General features: G+C 47.3%; 1 protein-coding gene across 6 annotated transcripts in view; it reads left to right on the forward strand.

Annotated features, from left to right (window-relative positions):
* TMEM40 (transmembrane protein 40) overlaps positions 1 to 17191 on the forward strand; it is a 33378-nt gene extending 16187 nt beyond the window's left edge. Inside the window, exons 2-12 of one of the 6 annotated variants that reach the window (XM_069560975.1) lie at positions 1883 to 1954; positions 2801 to 2938; positions 6390 to 6479; positions 10652 to 10705; positions 13414 to 13449; positions 13811 to 13843; positions 14211 to 14258; positions 14941 to 15012; positions 15096 to 15170; positions 15672 to 15734; positions 16609 to 17191. In XM_069560975.1, coding sequence (XP_069417076.1) covers positions 1891 to 1954; positions 2801 to 2938; positions 6390 to 6479; positions 10652 to 10705; positions 13414 to 13449; positions 13811 to 13843; positions 14211 to 14258; positions 14941 to 15012; positions 15096 to 15170; positions 15672 to 15734; positions 16609 to 16628 — 693 coding nt within the window. In that variant the 5' untranslated portion in view covers positions 1883 to 1890 and the 3' untranslated portion in view covers positions 16629 to 17191. Of the gene's footprint in view, positions 1 to 1882; positions 1955 to 2800; positions 2939 to 6389; positions 6480 to 10651; positions 10706 to 13413; positions 13450 to 13810; positions 13856 to 14210; positions 14259 to 14940; positions 15013 to 15095; positions 15171 to 15671; positions 15735 to 16608 lie in introns of all 6 variants that reach the window. The other 5 variants (XM_069560974.1, XM_069560976.1, XM_069560979.1 and 2 more) reach the window with 5 other exon arrangements.
* Positions 17192 to 23332: the final 6141 nt, after the last annotated feature.

A 23332-nucleotide genomic window follows, 5' to 3' on the forward strand; every position in this document is an offset into this window, starting at 1 on the left:
TCATTCTGCAGCTCCAGGTGCCTGCTTCCCGCCCTGGCTTTGACCACTTGTGTCTGTAATCCCAGTGGGTATTCCAGCAGGGCCTGCCTGCATGATGGCCTTTGAGCAGTTTTGGGCTCCAGGCCAATGTTTGGGGTCGCATTAAACAAAATGTGGTTCTGGAGTCTCAAGTTACTTCATCTCTTTGAGTCTCAGTTTCCTCCGCTGTAAAGTGAGGATGATAAAATTTACCTCGCAGGGTTATAGTGAAGGTTAAATGAGATAATCTTTTGCAAAGTTTTGTTATCTAGAAACTATAATTCAAATGTGAAGTAATTAATCCCAATTCTCTCCAGATTGGTCTGTGATCTGGCTCAGGTGGAATTATGAACATGTAAACCCATGGTAAAACTGCTTAGTACTATACTGATGTAAGGTGGCATATAACACTTTAAGTTATTTTAAAAAAAGTTATTTTATTATAACAAAAGCAGTACTGTTAAAAATTTAGAAAATGCAAAGTGAAAATAAGAAACTAAAAATACCCATAATGCTACCACTCAGAGATAACTGTATGTGTATACAAGATCTCAGAGATAACTATATATATTATATATGTGGACCTCTAGGGAATTCCCAACTATTTATATTTTGATATAGCTCCAACAGTTATTAACTTGTCCTGTTGTTGTATTTGGATTCCCCCCTACCATGCCCTCCAACTCCCTTATTCAGATAATCAAATTATTTTGAAGCATGTCCCAGACATCATATAATTTCATCATAAATATTTCAATGTTCATCTCTAAATTGAAGGATATTTGAATTGCTTTTGGCTGTGCTGGGTCTTTAGATGCTGCGTGGGGGCTACTCTTTGTTGTGGTGTGTGGGTTTCCAGTTACGGTGGCTTCTCTTGTTGTGAAGCATGGACTCTAGGTTTTCTGCCTTCAGTGGTTGTGGCACACGGGCTTAGTTGCCCCCTGGCCTGTGGAATCTTCCCGAATCAGGGATCAGCCTGTGTCCCCTGCATTGGCAGGTGGATTCTCATCCACTGGACCACCAGACAAGTCCTGAAGGATATTTTAAATAAATATAGCCTCAACTTAAATATCACACCTAACAAAATAAATTCGCTAATGGAGGATGTCGATAACAGGGAGAGGCTGTCCATGTTTAGAAACGGGGGGTATATGGGCAGTCTTTGTGCCTCTGTTTAATTTTTATGTTTTGTTGTTTGTTGCTCTTTAGTCATCAAGTTGTATCCAATTCTTTGAGACCCAGTGGACTGCAGTGTGCCAGGCTTCTCTGTCCTTTACCATCTCCCGGAGCTTGCTCAAACTCATGTCCATTGAGTCCATGATGCCATCCAACGCCCCCTTCTCCTCCTGCCATCAATCTTTCCAAGCAGCAAGCTCTTTTCCAATGAATTGGCTCTTTGTTCTAGGTGGCCAAATTATTGAAGCTTCAGCTTCAGCATCAGTCCTTCCAATGAATAGTCAGGTTTGATTTCCTTTAGAATTGACTGGTTTGATCTTCTTGCAGTCCAGGGGACTCTCAGGAGTGTTCTCTAGCATCACAATTTGAAAGATACACCCAACTGAATGCAGATTTCCAGAGAATAGCAAGGAACCATAAGAAAGCCTTCTTAAGTGAACAATGCAAAGAAGTAAAGAAAAACAGTTTTGCTGTGAGCTGCTCTAAAAACTAAAGTCTTAAAAAAATAAGTTCTTAATAGTATCAAAACTTGATCATTACTCAGATTTCCCTATTTTTGTGTTTCTGTTTTTATAAATTGTTCTTCTTATACCTTTGAATAATGGGTGTTTGTACTTTTCTTATTTATTTGCCAAGCTCTTTATATATTAAAGATATTAACTAAGGTAATATTAATTACTTCCTCCAGGGAAAGCCATGGAGACTTCAGCATCACTTCAAGACCACAGTCAAGTTCATGGAGAATCAGAAAATCTAGACTGTATGTTTGCTTTCTCTAACCCTCTGGGCAAAGCCACATGGGAAATAGTGTCCAGTAATGACTGAAACAGAAGACCCTGCCCAGCTCATGTGGCTCAATGAATGGCCCAAGTTACAGTTGAAACCTCTAGAGAAGTAGTGATTTTATCCACTTGCACATGTGTGTGCTTGGTCCAGTCTGTCCCCCAGCACTCTCTAGCAGTGGGAACCCCAGTTGCTCCCCCAAATCTCAGAGGCTCTGGGAGCTTGGACTGGCATTAGGGAGAGTTCCCAGAAGAGGAGAAGGGTCCTGCATGCCCCTAGAATGGGAAGGTTTAGGGCTTGATTGGATCCCACTTGCTCTGTAATTTACAAAGAATTTTAAATTGGCAACTGTTCTGCACAGGGTGGGCTTCCCTGGTGACTCAGCGGTAAAGAATCTGCCTGCAATACAGGAGATGAGGGTTTGATCCCTGGGTTGGGAAGATCCCCTAGAGAAGGAAATGGCAAATCACTCCAGCATTGTTGCCTGAAAAATCCCGTGGACAGAGGAGCCTGAGGACACAACTGAGCAACTAAACCACCACCACTGACACTGTGTAGGGGTCTCTTAGAAACGATGACGGGTTTAGAAGCCCCTCTGTGGGCTCCATGTTCAGAGAAATGCCTGTCTTTGGCCTTCCTAGAGCCTCTGGAGCCCTGATCTCCTGCACCTCCCATGGGCCCTAGGGGTTTGGGAAGAATCCAACCCCACAGAATCCAGCCACTCCTGGATCCCCAAGTCCACATAGACCCCTAGGAAGGCCTGGGTGGTCCCTAGGGTGGGAAGGGCAAGAAATACTCCTCCTTAACTACGTGTGCCTCCCAGATGGAGAGACGGATTTCCACAAGCAAGACCGGGAGGCCAGACTCGTTTCTCAAGGACAAGATGAGAGAGACAAGTCTTCCTCCTCTTCATCCTCCTCCTCCTCCTCCTCCTCCTCGTCCTCCTCGTCCTCTTCCTCAGGTAAAGCAATGACTTAATTAAATACACATATACTAAAATATCATTGAAGATGAGCATTTACATGGAAAAAGCAATCTCCTGTCCGCTCCCACCTCGCTATTGCAGTTCTGGTTTTCCACATTCCCTTCCTGAGCCTGCCTCTCCGTACACGTGACTTGTACAGTTAAAACTCCCACATGGACAATTCTGTCCTCAGTTTTTCAATTCCTTTGCTATCTTATCCTAAGCATTTTGCCGTGTTATACCATAGTATCTTAGCAACTGTTCTTTTGTGTTTCCCATATAGCCACTCATGTCAAGGAACATCTTAGTTTCCTAGGAGCACACACAGGTAGTACATGTGGGCCTGAGGACACAACTGAGCAACTAAACCACCACCACCAACACTGTGTAGGGGTCTCTTGGAAAGGATGACGGGTTCCTGCCTGCCTGGGTTCACACCCTTTCTTTACCACCAACAGCTTTGTGTCCTTGGTAAATTGCTCAAACCTGTGTGCCCTGGGGTCCTCGTCCATCAGATGGAGACCATAACAAAAGTTATTATATCATAGGATTTATTGCTGTTGTTATTATTTAGTCTCTCAGTCGTGTCCGACTCTCTTTGCAACTCCATGGACTGTATAGCCCGCTGGGCTCCTCTGTCCGTGGGATTCTCCAGGCAAGAATACTGGAGTGGGTTGCCATGCCCTCCTCCAGGGGATCTTCCCGACCCAGGAATCAAATCCACATCCCCTGCTTTGCAGGCGGATTCTTTACCACTGAGCCACCAGGGAAGCCCAGCAGCTCATCAGGAAGGGTCTATTTTTACTCACATTTAACAGGTGAGGAAAGTGAAGCCAGTGAAGCTAGCTGTTGAAGAACTTCCAGAGGCAGGGGGCCTCCAGCAGGGGATTCCGTCCCTGTTTCTCCTCCCTACCTGGGCAGGGACGTTCTGTCTTCTGATTCTGATTGACCCTCTGGGGATGCTGCTTCCCTGGAGATGTTCTCCACCAAGTGCAGCCAGAAGCCCCTTCCTTCCGGTCTCCAGAGTGCACATGGGACTGGTCATGTCAATCAAGAGTTAGCAAAACTGAGCACTAAGAGAAAGCATCAGGAAAACAAACACAGAGTCCTGGAACCTTCGAGACAGACTGACATGCAGGATCCTAGTCCCTGATCCTACCCTGGTGGCCAGCCGCTGTATCTCGGACCCTGAGCATTCTTCAGGCTGAGACAGACCATTAGTCTTCAGGGCCCGGAGCCTGAATGTCTCCCAGCTGCCCCCAAGCCCCCTCCACACAAAGGACCCTAACTCAGAGTCTGGCATCCAGCACCACTCTCCCTACATATCTATTTGTTCTTAATGCAGCCTGTTAGTTTTTAATTAAAACTTTTTTCTTGTAAAAGATTACACAGGGGCACATTATAGAAAATGTGAAATATATAAAGAAGTAGAAAGAAGAAAGAAAAACATCCTTTGTTCTGTTAGATAACCACTAAACACATATTACTGTATCTCCTTACATTTAGTCAATATATGTTAAATTGTATATGTATATATATTTTTTGTCCATGCTACACAGCTTGTGGGATCTTAAGTTCCTGACTAGGGATCAAACCCAGACCCTCTGCAGTGAAATCATGGAGTCCTAACCACTGGACTGCCAGGGAATTCCCATCAATAAATATTTATTGAACATCAACCATGTGCCAGGCTCTGTGATGGTTACTGGGGGGGCCAACAACTAACTGTGATTTTTTTCTGCCCAAGTTAGTTTTTTAAACAATTGAATTAGCACATAAAAAAATTATCCTCATTTTAGACAGCATACAATTATAGTACCTTTTATTAAAAATTATGCAGAGGGAACTATATTCAGTATCCTGTAATAAATCATAATGGAAAAAAAACAGTCCTTGAGCAAATTTTAAAGATTATATATTTTGAATATATCATGGAGAAAGCTAAAATAATTTTTGTTTGCATATTAATGGAGGTCATCCCTGTTGGATAGAATTTGGAGCAATTTTTGTTTTCTTATTTTCTGTATTCTTTGATATTTTGCAAAATGTGATGAAAAAGCCTTTTGGGAGCATTGATTAATGTTTATAAAATACAGAAAGGAAGAAAATAGAAGCCTCTCAGAATCTTATCTCCTGAGATAAATACTATTGTTGTTATCTTATTAAAAATATTTGTTTATATTTATTTAGCTGCACCAAGTCTTAGTTACGGTGGCATGTGGGATTAGTTCCTTGACCACGGATCAAACTCAGGCTCCCTGAACGGCAGTGCAGAGTCTTAGTCACTGGACCAGCGGGGAGGTCCCCCATTGTTATCTTGATGTACTTCCAGTTCCTAGTTGAGATCACATATGCACTGATTTGTAAGCACAGTTAACTTGCTTTCCTGGAATTTAAAATTTTATCCGTGATAGACCAGAAGTTTCCCAAACACTGTGTGTGTACATAGTTGCACAGTCATGCCCGACTCTTGCAACCCCATAGACTGTAGCCTGCGAGGCTCCTCTGTCCATGGGATTCTCCAGGCAAGAATACTGGAGTGGGTTGCCATTTCCTTCTCCAGGGGATCTTCCCGACCCAAGAATCAAACCCGGGTCTCCTGCATTATAGGCAGACTCTTTACCAACTGAGCTACGAGGGAAGCCCCTCACAAAGCTCAGTGAGGGACATTAGGACTGCTGGGGCTCTGTGAATCATCCCAAGGGAAAGGGAGTCCTCTGAACCCAAAGCCAGAAATTCCTAGGCCTGTATCCCTGGAATGCTGACTGATCCAAGAGTGCAGACGACTCGGTCATTCTTCAAGGCTTCATCAAGTTCCTGCACCAGGCTGGGCAGCCTTAGGACAGTGATGCCCAGGCCTCGTCCTTCAAGAACTCAAGGTGGTTGGAGGGATGAATAGCACCATGGACCCTCATGCCCACAGTGTCAGGTACAGACAGCTGACGCTAGAAACCCCAGAGGAGGGACTTCCCTGGTAGTCCAGTGCTTAAGACTCAGTGCTTCCAATGCAGGGATGCAGGGAGCACACCTTCGATCCCTGGTTGAGGAACTAAGATCCCACCTGCTGGGGAGGGTGGGCAAAACGGTGTGCTGGGACAACTAGAAAAGCCCCTCTGTAGGAGGTGTTACACCAGCTTAACTTCAGGATAAGGGAGCAAGTGGAAGGGCGTTCCAGATGGGAGAACAGCATGAGCAAAAGCACCTCATAACAGTACCTCGTGGGCCTTGTCTTCTCATCACAAAAGTCATAATAGAAATAGTAAGTGATTTGTTCAAAGTCACACAGAAAGTTTGTGACAGTTCCTGTCCCCCAGCCCTCAAAGCAGACTTCTTTCCCCCAGACCACACTGCTCACAGAAACTAAATTCCAGGAAGCAACAGCAGAATGAAGTATTTCCGGCTCAGTCCAGGCTGAGGTTCTCCTACAGCGTGTGTTTGTTCCCTGCAGAGAACAGTGATGAGGACCCGCACCCCCGAGTAAGCAGAGAACGTCGGCACAGCCAGGGGGCTGGACTCCCCCGCAGGGGCGGCTCACCCGGTAGGCAGTAGGCCTCGGCATTTCTCCTTTGTCCACTCAGTGGAACTAAGTGTGTCTGTGTGAAGCTGTTCCTTTCAGCATTGTTTATAGTAGGGCAACCACAGAAATAACCTAATGTCCAACAGCACAGCAGAGCTCTGGTCTTTATCCATCTCTAAAGCGAAAAGGAGAAATTCAAATCATAGGGTTGGTTTGATCTCATATCAGTTCAGTTCAGTTGCTCTTTGTGACCCCATGGACTGCAGCACGCCAGGCCTCCCTGTCCATCACCAACTCCCGGAGTTTACTCAAACTCATGTTCACTGAGTCGGTGATGCCATCCAATCATCGCATCCTCTGTCGTCCCCTTTCCCTCCCGCTTCCAATCTTTCCCAGCCTCAGGGTCTTTTCAAATGAGTCAGTTCTTTGCATCAAGTGGCCAAAGTGTTGGAGTTTCAGCTTCGGCATCAGTCCCTCCAGTGAACATTCAGGACTGATCTCCATTAGGATGGACTGGTTGAATCTCCCTGCAGTCTAAGGGACTCTCAAGAGTCTTCTCCAACACCACAGTTCAAAAGCATCAATTATTTGGCACTCAGCCTTCTTTATGGTCCAGCTCTCACATCTGTACATGACTACTGGCAAAACCATGGCTTTGACTAGATGGACCTTTGTTGGCAAAGTCATGTCTGTGCTTTTTAATATGCTGTCTAGGTTGGTCATAGCTTTTCTTCCAAGGAGCAAGTGTCTTTTAATTTCATGGCTGCAGTCACCATCTACAGTGATTTTTGGAGCCCCCCAAAATAAAGTCTGTCACTGTTTCCATTGTTTCCCCATCTATTTGCCATGAAGTGATGGGACCAGATGCCATGATCTTAGTGTTTTAAAAGTTGAGTTTTAAGCCAGCATTTTCACTCTCCTCTTTCACTTTCATCGAGAGGCTCTTCAGTTCCTCTTTGCTTTCTGCCATAAGGGTGGTGTCATCTGCATATCTGAGGTTATTGATATTTCTCCCAGCAGTCTTGATTCCAGCTTGTGCTTCATCCAACCCCACACTTTGCATGATGTACTCTGCATATAAGTTAAATAAGCAGGTGACAATATACAGCCTTGACGTACTCCTTTCCCAATTTGGAACCAGTCTGTTCCATGTGCGGTTCTAGCTGTTGCTTCTTGACCTTCATACAAATTTCTCAGGAGGCAGGTAAGATGGTCTGGCATTCCCATCTCTAAGAATTTTCCACAGTTTGTTGTGATCCACATAGTCAAAGGCCTTGGCATAGTCAATAAAGCAGAAATAGATGTTTTTCTGGAACGCTCTTGCTTTTTCTATGATCCGACAGTAGTTGGCAATTTGATCTCTGGTTCCTCTGCCTTTTCCAAATCTAGCTTGAACATCTGCAAGTTCTTAGTTCATGTACTATTGAAGCCTTGCTTGGAGAACTTTGAGCATTACTTTGCTAGCATGTGAGATGAGTGCAATTGTGCGGTAGTTGGACATTGTTTGGCATTGCCTTTCTTTGAGAATGGAATGAAAACTGACTTTTTCCAGTCCTGTGGCCACTGCTGAGTTTTCCAAACTTGCTGGCATATTGAGTACAGCACTTTAACAGCAACAACTTTTAGGACTTGAAATAGCTCAGCTGGAATTCCGTTACCTCCACTAGCTTTGTTTGTAGTGATACTTTGTAAGGCCCACTTGACTTCAGACTCCAGGATGATTGGCCCTAGGTAAGTGATCACACCATCGTGGTTATCTGGGTCATTAAGATCTTTTTTGTATAGTTCTTCTGTGTAGTCTTGCCACCTCTTCTTAATAAGTTCTGCTTCTGTTAGGTCCATACTATTTCTGTCCTTTATCGAGCCCATCTTTGCGTGAAATGTTCCCTTGGTATCTAATTTTCTTAAAGAGATCTCTAGTCTTTTTCATTCTGTTGTTTTCCTCTATTTCTTTGCATTGATCACTGAAGAAGGCTTTCTCATCTCTCCTTGCTGCTCTTTGGAACTCTGCATTCAGATGGGTATAGCTTTCCTTTTCTCCTTTGCCTTTAGCTTCTCTTCTTCTCTCAGATATTTGTAAGGCCTCCTCAGGCAACCATTTTGCCTTTTTGCATTTCTTTTTCTTGGGGATGGTCTTGATTACTGTCTTCTTTACAGTGTCACAAACCTCCATCCATAGTTCTTCAGGCACTCTGTCTATCAGCTCTAATCCCTTGAATCTGTCTGTCACTTCCACTGTATAACTGTAGAAGATGTGATTTAGGTAATACCTGAATAGCCTAGTCGTTTTCCCTACTTTCTTCCAGTTAAGTCTGAATTTGGCAATAAGGAGTTCATGATCTGAGCCATAGTCAGCTCCGGGTTTTTGCTGTTTTTGCTGACTGTGTAGAGCTTCTCCATCTTCAGCTACAAATAATATAATCAATCTGATTTTGATGTTGACCATCTGGTGATGTCCATGTATAGAGTCATTTCTTGTGTTGTGTGTTGTTAGAAGTGGGGATTTGCTATGACCAGTGCGTTAAGAATGCACTGGTTCTTTGCCCTGCTTTGCCCATTAGCCTTTGCCCTGCTTCATTTTGTACTCCAAGGCCAAACGTGCCTGTTACTCCAGGTATCTCTTGACTTCCTACTTTTGCATTCCGATCCCCTATGGGGAAAAGGACATCTTTCTTAGTGTTATTCTAGAAGGTCTTGTAAGTCTTCATAGAACTGTTCAGCTTCTTCAGCATTAGTGGTTGGGGCATAGACTTGATTACTGTAATATTCAATGGTTTGCCTTGGAAATGAACAGAGATCATTCTGTCATTTTTGAGATTGTACCCAAATACTGCATTTTGGACACTTTTGTTGACTATGAGGGCTACTCCTTTACTAGGGGATCCTTGCCCACAGTAGTAGATATAATGGTCATCTGAATTAAATCTGCCCATTTCAGTCCATTTTAGTTCACTGATTCCTAAGGTGTCGATGTTCACTCTTGCCATCTCCTGTTTGACCACTTCCAATTTACCTTGATTTATGGACCTAACATTCCAGGTTCCAATGCAATATTGTTCTTTATAGCATTGGACTTTACTTCCATCACCAGTCACATCCATAACTGGGAGTTGTTTTTGCTTTGGCGCCATCTCTTCTTTCTGGAGTTGTTTCTCCACTCTTCTCCAGTAGCATATTCGGCACCTCCTGACCTGAGGATTTTATCTTTCAGTGTCATATCATTTTGCCTTTTCATACTGTTCATAGGGTTCTCAAGGCACGAATACTGAAGTGGTTTGCCATTCCTTTCTCTAGTTGACCACATTTTGTCGTATCTTTTGTAAAAAATGACCCATATGTGATTATAAATAAGACTGGAAAGCAAAATATCGAAATGTTAACAATGGTTATTCTGGATGGTTATATTATGAATGATTTTTCTTTTCTTTTTTTTGAACTGACTTTTACCATAGATGTTTTATGATAAGATTCTTTTATTTTTATAATAAGAAAAATATAATTTTGTGGGTTTTTTTTTTAAACTTTAATAAATGTTAACCTAAATTGATCATGGGAAGAAAAGAACTAGGGGAACGAGACTGCATTAATGCCTACTACAGATCCTGACACACACAAGTTGTTTAATAAATGTTCCCATGACCCTGCACCTGAGCTCTGGGTCCTATTTGTGGAGATAGAAATGACCAGGAAAGCAGACCTTGGTGACAGACCTGGATTTGAACCTTAGAATTGCCACTTCCTGGCCGTGTGACCTACAGAGAACAACAGCTTTTGTGAGCCTCAGTTTCCTTATCTGTAAATTGGGGAGGGAGAGGTACTAATACCGTCTTCACAGAATTCCCAAGAGGGTCAAATGGAATATCAAGTATAAATTGCCCAATTTCAGTGTTGGTGTATAATAAGTGCTCAATACATGGCTGCTAGTATTACTGACTTTGCACACGGCCCAGGTCCTCTCTGGCCCTCAGTCCTTTCCTAGTCAGTTGAACATGGTCACCTCAGGATGTGTGAGGGGTGTCAGACAGAGCAGCAGGAAATCTCCTGTAAGGCTGTCTTGCTTCTTGAAAACCTCCCACCTCACCCTCAACACAAGGACTCTCTTACTTTTTAAAGCTTCAACACCAGAAGAGGGAAGCCACTCTGGGGCGCTGTTATTGGGGAGACCTAACTAATAGGTTTTTGTCTCCACCCAGGTGCTGAGCATGGGGAGCCTGACGTTTTGAAGGATGAGCTTCAAATCTATGAATGTAATTGTCTGGTGGCTTTGGGTGAAACATAATAAAGCAAAGGACACAAAGGCTTAGGGCTTTGTTGGGAGGAAGCAAGAGGATGAGGGTGTTCCATGAGCTGAAAGTCGTGGGTGGATGTATGAGATGCGGCAAGGTAAGTGGGTACAACATGAGGAGCAGATGGAGGTGGCGACAGGCCTTTCCTACCACAGTCAGACTGTGCCAGAGTATATTCTGATCCATAGCCCTGACTTTCAGGTGACTGTCACCAGTTACCTAACCTTTTTGGATCTCAGCTTTCCAACCAGCAAGATGGAGCTTGATCAGTACCCTCTCTCTTGGAATACTGGGTTGTTTAAGGGCTTCCCTGATGGCTCAGAGGTTAAAGCGTCTGCCTGCAATGTGGGAGACCTGGGTTCGATCCCTGGGTTGGGAAGTTTCCCTGGAGAAGGAAATGGCAACCCACTCCAGTATTCTTGCCTGGAGAATCCCAAGGACGGAGGAGCCTGGTGGGCCCCAGTTCATGGGGTCCCAAAGAGTTGGACATGACTGAGCGACTTCACTTTCACTTTCACTTAAGCATGCATGGGAAGATTAAGGACCTGATCTCTACAACACTTACATTATAGAGTAATTGTCTCTAAGCATCATCACTTTTACAGCAAGCAGATGTAAATATTATGCCACTTTGCTTGGTAGCACTGTGATGAGATGGAGGAATTTGTAGGAATGAACTAGTTTACCAGAAAGCCTCACAAATGCACGCTGCCAGATAAGAAAGTCTGTTTTAACTTTGTTTAATCCAGCAGTTCCATAATCTGCTTGGTCTCTTAACTCCTGACAATAACCCAAGGAATACAACAGGAAACACAGCCATTCAAAGAAATGTGAATGAGATATGTAAATGAGATGTCCTAGTGTTCTCCATCGGGCTTCCCTTGTAGCTCAGTCGGTAAAGAACCTGCCTGCAGTGCAGGAGACCCAGGTTGGATCCCTAGGTTGGGAAGATCCCCTGGAGAAGGAAATGGCAGCCCACTCCAGAATCCTTGCCTGGAAAATCTCATGGACAGAGGAACCTGGTGGATTGCAGTCCATGGCGTCGCAAAGAGTCGGGCATGACTGAGCGACTAACACACAGTGTTCTGCATCAAGCTATTACCAGTGGCTGCCACTGGGTGGCGGCATTGTACTTAAATGTCATACTGTCTGAGTTTTCAGATTTTCTTTTTAACAAAAACAGGCATTATCAGATTTAGAAAAAAAAAGTGTTTCTAATTGCTCAGGTCATGCAAGAAAGTTTTCACTGGATGTAAAATGAGAAACTGTTTTATATATATATACACACACATATATTTTAAATGTTTTTTTCTCTTCAAAAAGTAAGTCATATTCAGTCAAAAACATAAATATCATCATGTATTTGTGAATTAATTCCTCCAAGTAATGAATTGCCCCCAAGACATTGGCGGTAGTTGGTAATTACACTATGGGAGTCGCAGTCATGCTGTTCCTGGTTGCTCTCTGTCCCCTCGGTGCCGGCCTCCCTTTGATCGCTTGCAGACAGTGGTTCCTGTTTGCACATCAATCTGAAGACAGTTCAGCGTCCTGGATGTTTGTTGCCAGGAGTTGAGTGCTGGCTGCAGGTGTTTGTGTCCGGAGGCTGACCTGGAGGAGGGAAATGTACAGAGTGGGGGCTCCTGCCTGCCCTGAGGGGAAGAAGATGACAGGCTAGGAGAGGAGTCACTGGGGATAGGAGAGGCCCCAAGAACTAGACAGTGATGAGATGGAGGGCCACCCAGGCAAGACTGAAGAGAAGGCTGCAGCGCAGCGCAGGAACAGGCTCGACCCATCTCGGGCAGCCCCAACCAGGAGCTTGACACTGTGGTTGGGGCCCAGGGCCCCCAGCATACAACCCAGCTTGCCTTGTAAACTCTGGGCCTGATCAGGCTAGGGGCGCAGGCCTAAATGTCCTCACCTGCGTCAGGAGAGCAGTGAACAGGCGCAGATTGCAAACTGGTGGCCTGTGTGTGCAGATGTGTTTTATCTGGATCCCAACATGTCTTTATTATTATTCTTAATGGTGCATCTGTACTCAGCTGTGTCCGACTCTTTGTGGCCCCATGGACTGTAGCCTCCCATGCTGCTCTCTCTATGGGATTTTCCAGGGAGGAATACTGGAGTGGGTTGCCATGCCCTCCTCCAGGATCTTCCTGACCCAGGGATGGAACCCACGTCTCCTGCATCTCATGCACTGTCAGGTGGATTCTTTACCTGGCAGCCCCCATTATTCTTAATATAGTTAATCAATTCAATTGTGCGACTAATAGTTTTTCACACCTGGACATCTGTGAAATCGGGGTGCATCTTAAAATCACTGGCAACCCACAGTTATAATTGATGTCATTCTCACAAACCATGACATCTTTGGATGGAATGTGAATTGCCAACTTTTTTATAGTCAAGAAGTTTATGAAAAAACCTGAATTTCTAGCCTCTTGTGAGACATTAGAAGACCTGTATCATGGGGCAGGCATTACTGCGGCAGCTTTCAGGGACTGCTGCGTGGCACCTGTCCCTTTAGATGGAAAAGAAGCCCTCCAGTTTGCTCCAGTGCCCCCTGCAAATCAGTGGAAAGCCTCTGAGTGAGAGGTCCACCTTCCCTGGGGTATAACTTCTTATCACCCAGAGCATACAAGTATATAATCATTGATTTCTGTTCTGTGCAGGTGTGCCCGGGGAGGTGGTGCCTTCAGGAGAATCAGGTGAGTGTCTGTTAGGGGCAGGGGGTCATCAGTGCTGGTGTTGATGAAGTCTGGGCATCATCTTTCCCCCGAGACAGCCAGCTGTCAGATGCATGACTGCAAAAGATGGGACCCTATGTCCACTCTGGGCAGGGGCTCTGACCTGGGCTCAGCAGGCTGGCAGGGCTGGCTGTGGTATGAGCGGGGCCAGGGGAGATGAGAAAAGGGGTCCAGGCAAGACCAAAGGGATTACTGATGACAGTCTATAGATAGATCCCCTGGGAACTGGAGAATCCGACAGGGGCATTTTCAGAGATCACCTGTGGCATCTGTTAAGGATTCAAGCTGGCCTGGGCACTAATGTTGAGTTTCTAATTTCCAGGACTCCGAAGGAGAGGCTCTACCCTGACGAGTGGTAAATATGCAGGTAGAGGGGGGTGGCCTGGATTCCAAGGCCTGGGATGGACTACAGACAGCTTGGGAGGTGGGAGTGGGAGTCAGTTCCAGCAGCAATGCCATCACCACCCAGGTTGTCATGTGACCCAGAAAGGGGGCCTCCGGGCTCAGGGGACATGGAGCAGAACAGACTCAGGCCTGTGGAGCAGGTGGGCATCAGTGGGGGTCCAAGGACAGTCGCCCCACCTTCCAGCTTTGCCCTGACCACCCTGAAGTGAGCGCCCTCTGACCCAGGAGCTAGAACCCGGGAGAGCCCTTCTCAGTGAGGCCTCCTCAGAGCGGATCCCCCGAGTTGTTCCATTAAACACTCATCTCTTGTTCCCAAGGAGAAGTGGAGGCCTCTCAGCTAAGAAGACTGAATATAAAGAAGGACGGTAAGGAAATTGAGGTTCTAGGGCTGCCGCCGCTGTCTAATTCCAATTTCTCTCGGGAGGAAGTCAGCTGGTGGCCTGGAACAAAAGTAATCACAGCCTACCTCTGCCACCCGCCTTGCAGTTCACAAACTCCTCAGCTTGGAATCAGCTTGAGAGTGGTCCAATGATGCCCATTTTGCAGATATGGAGACTAAGGCTCAGGGTCAGGAAGTGGTCTTACAGCTAGTGAGGGGCACGACTTGGGCTTGGACCCTGGTAGTATACTCTTTCTGTTGTACACAGAGTCACTAGGATGAGAACTGCCCTCCAGGCCTTACGGCCATGATGGGGAGCAAGGACTGGGTGGGCTAGACTCTAGGGAAGGGGTTATGAGAACCGGCGAGACCTTCTCAGCTATACTCCTGCAGCTGTGGGGGTCTCAAGGAGAAGGGTGACGGTAGGAAAGGAGACAGTGGTTTTATTTTATTTTTGGCCACGCTGGCCGCACAAGGGCTCTTATTTCCCCAAACAGGGATCAAACCCAAGCTCCCTGCAGAGGATGCTCAGAGTCTTAACCACTGGGCTGCCAGGAAAGACCCTGGAACAGCGAATAAAGCTCCCTTTGAGCAGAGATAAGAATACTTTTAATTAATTAAAAAGAGAGAGAAAGAGGTAAACAGTAACCCCACCTCTGCCTTGACAGATGAGTTTTTCCATTTCATCCTCCTCTGCTTTGCCATTGGGGCCTTGCTGGTGTGTTATCACTATTACACAGGTGAGTGGGGGGTGCGGTGTGGGAATAGGGGGCAGGGGTCTAGATCTGCAGGCTGATCATTCTCTCCCTTGCTGCCCCTGCAGACTGGTTCATGTCCCTTGGGGTCGGCCTGCTCACCTTTGCCTCCCTGGAGACTGTTGGCATCTACTTCGGCCTGGGTAAGGCCCCACCGCAGGCAGAGTCTGGTGTGGGGGCAGTGGCTGCGCCAGCCACAGAGGCTCGCCAAGGGCCGGAAAGCCATGACCTAAATATTTTGTAAAGATTTCTTTATGCTCATGTTTGCTTCCTGACCGCCCTCAAGGTCAATGAGAGGTCGTTGGCACAACCCCATGGAAAAAAATGGGCAGCTCCATGAAAATACAACAGAAACAGTTTAAAGTGGCAAACAAACAGAATTAGCCAGATCCTGAAAACAAAGCAGTTAATGGAGTGGGGTGCCGAATTCGCCTAGTTTCCTGGCATTGTTACTGCTGTTCATGGTTGTTTTCAATAATAATAACTCAGGCCTATTATCTAAGCTTATCCTGCTGCCTGAAATTCCATCAGAGCTCTGTTTGTGTGGATGAGGCCTTTGTCCAAAGTGGGCAGGGGGAGGTCTGCCCCTGGGGTCCCTCGAAGCGGGCACAGGGCTCCATCACCTTTCTCTCTGTTTCTGGCAGTGTACCGAATACACAGCGTCCTGCACGGCTTCATCCCCTTCTTCCAGAAGTTTCGGCTGATAGGTAACGTTCACATTCTCCCTCCTTCTCCCTCCGTTCACTTTGTCTCTCCCCACCGGGGTCTTCTGTTGCAAATGAGACTTAGCATATAGGAAAGAGACAGAGCCTGGAGGTGAGGGCCTGGGTTCAAGGCCTGTTGTTGTTGTTCAGTCGCTCAGTCGTGTCTGACTCTTCACAACCCCATGGACTGCAGCACGCCAGGCTTCCCTGTCCCTCACCATCTCCCGGAGTTTGCCCAAGTTCTTGTCCATGTTCAAGTCCTACCTCCTCCAAGTTCCTTTTTCTGGGGAGCTTCTTTTAGCCTCAGTGTCCTCAGCTGGGAAAATGGGTGTCATAATACCTACAGCACAAAGATATTGTGAAAATCAAATGAGGAATGGATGCAAAAGTCCTTAGGTGTGAACCACTGTGGAAAAGTACAGGGGACTGGTATTCCTCATTTGCTCAGAGAACTTTGAGCGTCTCCAAACAGTGTCTTCTCTGTGATTTTATTTGCTTAATAGCAACTTGTGTTGGGAGTGGGTTTTAGTTCTATGCTTGACCAGTGAGGAAACTGAGGCTCAGAGAGGTAGAGTAGGCCAGAATCACACAGCTAGAGTGGCTGGACAGGACTAGAGGAGATCCGCTTTCTTGACCAGCAGCTCTGTGCCTACCATTGCATCGCAAAACGGACGGGCCAGGGGCTGTGAGTCTCTAGGTCGGAGACGTCCATCTCCTTTAATACATCTGATGCTAAAGGGGAAACGAGCTGTAATGGCTGTGGGTCAATACTGCTTTATGTCAACTGTTAGGGGCATTTGCGCCTCTGGGGTAACGGTGGGGAGGAGGCCTGGCTGCCTTCAGAATCCCGTGCCATCCTGTGGGCTTTGCCTTCCAGGCGTCAGGAAGACTGACTGAGGCCAGTGCCCGGTGGGCGGCCAGGCCAGGCCCCGGTGTGACCACCACCGCATCCTCTCCACCCATGAGGACAGAGCGGCATCCTGGGAGACACGCGGGCGGGCCACGCTAGAGCAATAAAGAAAGCACTTTGCCTTCCATGTGGTGTGAACGTTGGCACCAGCCGGGCTGAGGTGTCCCTCGGGCAGTGTCGGCATGAAACCCAGATGCCAGGATGATGGCAGGAGCGGGGAGGGTGAGGGACTGTGCCCTTCGCGGGGGCCTGGATCAGCAGGGGGTCCTGGGACTTCACTCCTGTCTGGAGACAGTAGGAGCCCTTGGGCCCTGCAAGCTGTCATCTGTCTGGGCTTGTGATTTCTCTCAAGTCCCCAGGCCATCCTGGCCTGCTGCTCTGAGGCTGGGGAGCACCACGTCGGGCCCCGGGGGTGAGCCTGACACAGGTGAGATGTTGGGGGACTAAAGCCGCAGCATCTGGCGTCTTCCCTTGGCTCCTCCAGGGCCAGCCCTGCTACCCTTGGACCCCACCAAGATTCAAATAAACTCTCTCTTCCCTAGACTACAAAGAGTCAGCTAATTGTTCCTTTAGGTTTCTCGAGTGTGGGAATATATTCGAGGTCTTCTCTGACCCCATTGAGTCAGAGGGTTACCTTTTCCCATTGGACAAACTATAAAAGGGAATAAATGCAAAAAGCCTGTCAATTTAGGTCCAAGATTTCAATTGTACAGGTTTGGAATAGGTGACAGGGTTTTGCAAATATTCTTGTGAAAAAAAGATTTAGAGCTGTGAGGTATTCTTAGTAAACACCAAAGAAGTGAGATAAGAGCACAAAAAATCCACAGTAAACTCGGATTTTGTTAATCAAGGTATAGAGTCTAGATTGAAGGAGGTGAGTTTGTTCTCTTGTGCACAGTCAGGCCACACCGATAGAATCTGTTTTATATTCACATGTCAAGGGTGACAGTGACAATCTAGAGAAAACACAGAAGAAGAAACCAGTGTGGATATAAAAAATAATTAGAGAACCGAGGACTCTTCAACATGCAGAAGAGAAAAATGGGGGCCTTCTCTGAGCTCGTAGACTTGAAGGACACTTTCTAAAGTGATTCCGCAGGTCCCTGCCCACTGTGTTGGTTGAATTTTCACAGCAGCCTCGATGTATGTGCATCCCCCTCATTCTGCAGATGGACAAACGGAGACTCAAGGACATGGAATAACTTGCCAGGTCCCCACAGCAAGTCCGAGGCAGAGTGTGAGTGGGCCAGGCCTGTGTTCTCCTAGGCCAGTCCCCACGGCAGGCAGAGCATCCCTGAGGCAGCCACAGTTTCCCCCAGTATTTCTCAGCTTTGGGGTTTCTCAGAGTTACAGAAAATTTTTATCAAGTGGGAAAAGGAGGGCTACCAACTCCTTACTTTGCCCATTAAAGAAAAATAACAGAAAACAGGGCTTCCCTGGCGGTTCAGTGGGAAAGAGTCTGCCTGCCAGTCAGTGCAGGAGATACAGTTCGATCCCCGATCCCGGAAGATCCCGTTTGCCTCGGAGCAGCTCAGCCCGTGTGCCACAGCCATCGAGCCTAGAGGCTGTGCTCCGCAATGAGAGAAGCCCCCTCAGTGAGAAGCCCACGCACCGCAGCTAGAGAGCAGCCCCTGCTCACAGGGACTAGAGGAAAGCCTGAGCAGCAACGAAGACACAGCACAGCCAATAAACAGACTAAATTATTAAAAAAAAAAAAAAACACAGAAAACTGTCAGCATTGTTTTATAACAGAAAGGATAGTAGTCCCAAATCAAAACAGCAGGGACATTATCCTCAGAAACAAAATGGGCCTTTAAATGAAAAAAAAAAAATGAAGCTGTGAACATCTTACTGGGTATCCTTTGCCCTCCAATCACTGTGGTCTGGTGAAAACTTAATCTCTTGGAAACTGTGAGACTAGAGAATTCCTCAGAACTTGTACGTTTTCTTGTTTCTGGGATTTTCCAACTCAACTCCTACACCTCAAGGGATGAAAAGCCTCGCTGCCTCCCAGAGCACCTTGTACTGCAAGAATTTTCCTGCTCTGTTCTAAGAGGCCTCTGTCAGTGAAGCTTAAGGCCTTATTTCAGGAGGATAAAGTGACCCACGAGTAGGGAATGTTCCTGATAGTCACGGCTGTGTTCTCTCAACACTCAGCTCTCAGCTCAGCCCTGACAGCGTCACCTGGGGCCCAGCCCTCCAGCCATGTTCCTTCTTTCCAGGTTTGTTCAGGCTGTTCTGGGTCTCTTGCATTTCCACACAAGCTTTAGGATCAACTTGTCAGTTTCTCCCGAGAAGCCGGTGGGAACTCTGCTGGGATCGCTTTGCACCTGCAGATCAGTTTGAAGAGGATTATCTTCTTTTTTGTGGGGGTGGGGTGGGGTGGGGTGGGCTTCTCAGGTGGCACTGGTGGTAAAGAACCTCCCTGCCAATGCAGGAGACCTGTATTCTTGCCGAAAGAGTCTCATGGACAGGGGAACCTGGAGGGTTACAGTGCATGGTGTCACAGAGTCAGACACGACTGAAGTGGCTTAGCACCCTTGCTTCTTTTTAGTAATGTATTACTTAAAAAAAAAAAAAAATTTGTTAGGAAAAAAAAATCTCCCTGAATCCCAGAACTAAAATGAACCACAGATGGTATTTTGGTGTGTTTCCTGTGAGTCTTTTTAGTGCATGAGTTCATTTATTTTGATTTCAGGCCTTTTTTTCTCTCATACATAACAAGCATTTTTCCGTTACTACATGCTCTCCATAAGCATCATTTCCAGCCGCTGGGCATTTCATACTTTACAGAATAATCTCTCTATATTTAGATGATAGTATCAGCTGCTAGCATTTGCTCAGTACTTGTTATGTTTCATTTAATCCTTACCATCCTGACGTCATTTCATCCTCGTCATAATTCTGACAGGTAGCACCTGTCCACCATCCCCGTTGTACAGATGGGAAAACTAAGACACAGAAAGTTGGCTTCTGAGGTTTAGATTTCAGTCCCTCGTGTATAACTCACTGTCCTCAAAAGGGAGCCTGGAGTGCGCCGACAAGATATTTATCAAATAGACAAACAGAACGCAAGGTTTCACCACAGAAATGTGAACCTGCTGACCGGCAGGCACGGTGGTTTAGCCTTCCTGACCTCAGTTTCCTCATCTGTGCAATGGGGATCACAGTAGCAGCCTCATCACAGTGTGTGGCGAGGGTTAAGTGAGATTACCACGTTTCGAGTAAGGGCACTTGATTCAGGGAGGAGGGCACATCAGAGCCCTCAGGGGCAGGTGGAGTCAGCCTCGGGGAGAAAAACGGGGCGTGTAGGGACATCCCTGGTAGTTGAGTGGCTTAGACTTCAGGCTCCCAGGGGAGGGGCCCCACAAACCTTGACTAAGAGTTCACGCGCTGCAACTAAAAGATCCTATGTGACGCAACTAAGACTCCGCACAGCCAAATAAATACTTAATAAAAATGAAAGAAAACGGGGACCATGGGAGAGAGCGGCCAAGGGAGCTGACCGAGGCGGGCAGCGACTGTCCAGTTTTGCCAGGAACACCCGCTGAGTGGGACCAGCCAGAGCCGGCCAGGAAAACAGAACCGCAGCCGGTGTTTAACAGAGAGATCTATTCTAGGGGATTGTTAAACAGATACAGGAGACTGGAAGGGCACAGAGGAACCACGGAGGTCTCACAGAGCCTAACTGAGGAGGCAGCCCTCACCACCCATGCAGGGCTGGGGGAGCACAGGGAAGAGGCTGGAACCACAAAGCTCGAGGGAGAGTCCTGTGGAGCCAGACCTAGAGCTGCCCGCAGTGGGGGATTGTCCAGTGAGACTGATTCTGGGAGTGATGTTAGACCTCTCATTTCTCAACAGAAGCAGGAAACCCAGATTTTGTCTAACGCTGGCAACTAATTTTTTAAAATTTCAAATTCTGCTGTGGAAAATAGCATAGCGGTTCCTCAAAAAATTAAAAATAGAATCAACTTATGATCAAGCAAGTCTACTTCTGGATATATATGCGTGAAAGAATCAAAAGTAGGGATGAAAGAAATTTTTGCACACCCATGTTCATACCAGCATGAGTCACAGTAACCAAAAGGTAGACGCAACCCAGGTGTCCCATCGGCAGATGAATGCTTAAACGAAATACGGTCTGTGCGCAACAGTGGTGTATTATTCAGCCTTAAAAGAAGAATAAACTTCTGGGACTTCCCTGGTGAGTCCAGTGGTAGAGTCCACCTGGCAATGCAGGGGACACAGGTTTGATCCCTGGTCGGAGAACAAAGATGCTACGTGCAGCTAAGCCTGCACGCCACAGCTACTGAGCCTGTGAGCTCTGCAGCTAAGACCCCAGCCAAATAAATAAATAAGTTAATAAAGAAAAAAAGAATAAATTTCTGACACATGCGAGAGCATGGATGACCCTCAAGGACATTGTACTCAGTGAGATAAGCCAGACACAAAAGGACAAATCTGAATGATTCCACTTATACGAAGTCTCTAGAGTAGTCAAGGGTAGGGGTGGGGGGAGAGAAGTAAAGGGGTTAGGGTTTAATAGGATAGAGTTTTAGTCTGGGAAGATAAGAAAGTTCTGGAGCTGGGTGGAGGTCATGGTTGCAGAACAATGTGAATGTACTTTACGCCACTGAATGGTACCCTAGAGCATAGTCAAGATGGTGCGTTTTATGTTGTGTGTATTTCACCACAATTAAAAAAAATTTTTTTCCAGTTATTTATGGTCAAACAAATCTGGATCCTGGGACTTCCCTGTTGGGAAGACTCCACCTTCCAGTGCAGGGGGCCCGGGTCCGATCCCTGGTCAGGGAACTAAGATCCCATGTGCAGCAACTAGAGAGCCCACATGCACCGATGAAGAGCCTGCACAGTCAGACAAACAAACAAACAACAGTGGATCCCATCTGCAGGCTGTGGACAGCGGGGACTCTCCATAGCATGAGCTGGGAGACGGGAGCTGGAGGAGGTGCACACAGAATGGGAGAGAGCCAGAGCAAGGAGAAGGCCACAAGCATTTCTCTTCATCTTTCCAAAGTTTGGCAGCCTGACTGCTTTGTGAGGACGTGGGTTTGACCTCCTGCTGGTAGCCTTGGCCTTTCTGGGCCCAGTGGTCAAAGGACGGTCTCAGGTGGGTCAAGTTGTAGGAGCCCCTTGTGCTCTGGGAGAGAAAACCCCCACCTCCAGATCTCAGCAGAGGGTCTCTCCGCCCTGGTGCACTGCCTCCCTGGGGCACAGCCCTGGGAACCCCTCACCGCTTCTCTGCCCAGCTAGGGCTCAAGGCCAGTGCCAGTGGGGTCTGGTTACACCTCAGGCCTCAGGCAGATTCCAGGAGCCCCAGTCCAACAAGTGGTCTAAAAATAGAGCCCCGAATCCTGAGTCCAGAGAGGCAGGGTTGTAATGCAGGGTGGGCAAGAAGGGCTTGGGGGTGGGGTGGGGCAGGAGGGAGCTTCTGTCTCTGGTTCCTTGGACACCATGCGCTGGGTTTCTGCCGTGACCACAGTGGAAGGAGGACATGGGTATGAGAGCATTTTGAGGTCATCCAAGCCAGTTTGCCTTAGGAGGAAAGAAAAGTGAGAAGCCCAGCCGTTTTGGGCTTGATGTCTCCTTCTCCTGACACAGCCCCAGGGAATCCTCCTGCATCTACTCCAGAGGAGCCAGGCAGGACCAGAGGGATTCTGCTGACAGCCTGGGAACCTGGGGGAAGCGCTTCATGTAGGGACTGGGCTGTGCGGGGAAGGTGTAGGGAAGAGCTTTTCAGGCAGAGGCCCCAGGGTGGGCAAGGGTGGGGAGGAGTGAAAGGATGGCATGTCTGGGGGCAACAGGGCTCAGCCCAGCCTGGCTGAGTAGGCATGAGGATTAGTGCACAAGACAGCACACAAGGGCAGGTGGCCGCCTTTCCCCCAAAGGACCTGGAACTTTAGCCAGAGGACACTGGGGAGCCTTGGAAAGTGTTTGAGCAGAGGAGAGGCATGGAGATGGCCTTTTAGAAAGATCACTCTGGTGGCCCCTTGGGAGCCATGAGAATGAGCGTGACCTCCAAGTACAGGGAATCTTGTTGACCAAGGGCTGCTATGCTCTGGGATTGCACTGAGGCTTCCCGTGGGATGCTCCCAGCCATTGACTCCGAGGCATACCAAACAGGCCCTTTCCCGGGAGACACGGGACTCCTCTGACAGCTGACTGGCTTGAGGACTCCCCGACACCCGCCGAACCTTCCTTAGACTACCCAGAAAATGAAACCCTTCCACGTGACCTTTTTTCCTTGTCATCTTCCCCTGGAGCTTGATTTGCATCATCCCAGACTGCCACTCTCTGTTTTCTCTCCCATGGATGTTAGGGAAGGAAGTTCTTTTTTATTTCATCTCATCCTGTGCTAGCTTCTCAGAGGGCCCAGACTAGGGATGAGACTGCAGGCGGGGCCGCAGGAGCAGAGAAGGGCAAACTTGGTGACATTAAGGTCTAGTCCACAGGATGGCTAGAAGTGTGTGCCCACCCACAGCCCCTCCTCTCTCCCCCACCCCCACCACCTTTCCCCAGGGCGGGAATTCTTTACACAAAGTCGAGCAGTCCTCTGTGTCCATACTGGTCTCCCCAGCTAGGTTCCAAGTCTGTTCAAAATAAATGAATGAGTCACTGAGTGAATGAATGAATGAAGGGAGAAAGATAGTCTAGAGTGATCCCGGAACTC

Source organism: Ovis canadensis, chromosome 19 (genome assembly GCF_042477335.2).
Source record: "Ovis canadensis isolate MfBH-ARS-UI-01 breed Bighorn chromosome 19, ARS-UI_OviCan_v2, whole genome shotgun sequence".
Classification (NCBI taxonomy): domain Eukaryota; kingdom Metazoa; phylum Chordata; class Mammalia; order Artiodactyla; family Bovidae; genus Ovis; species Ovis canadensis.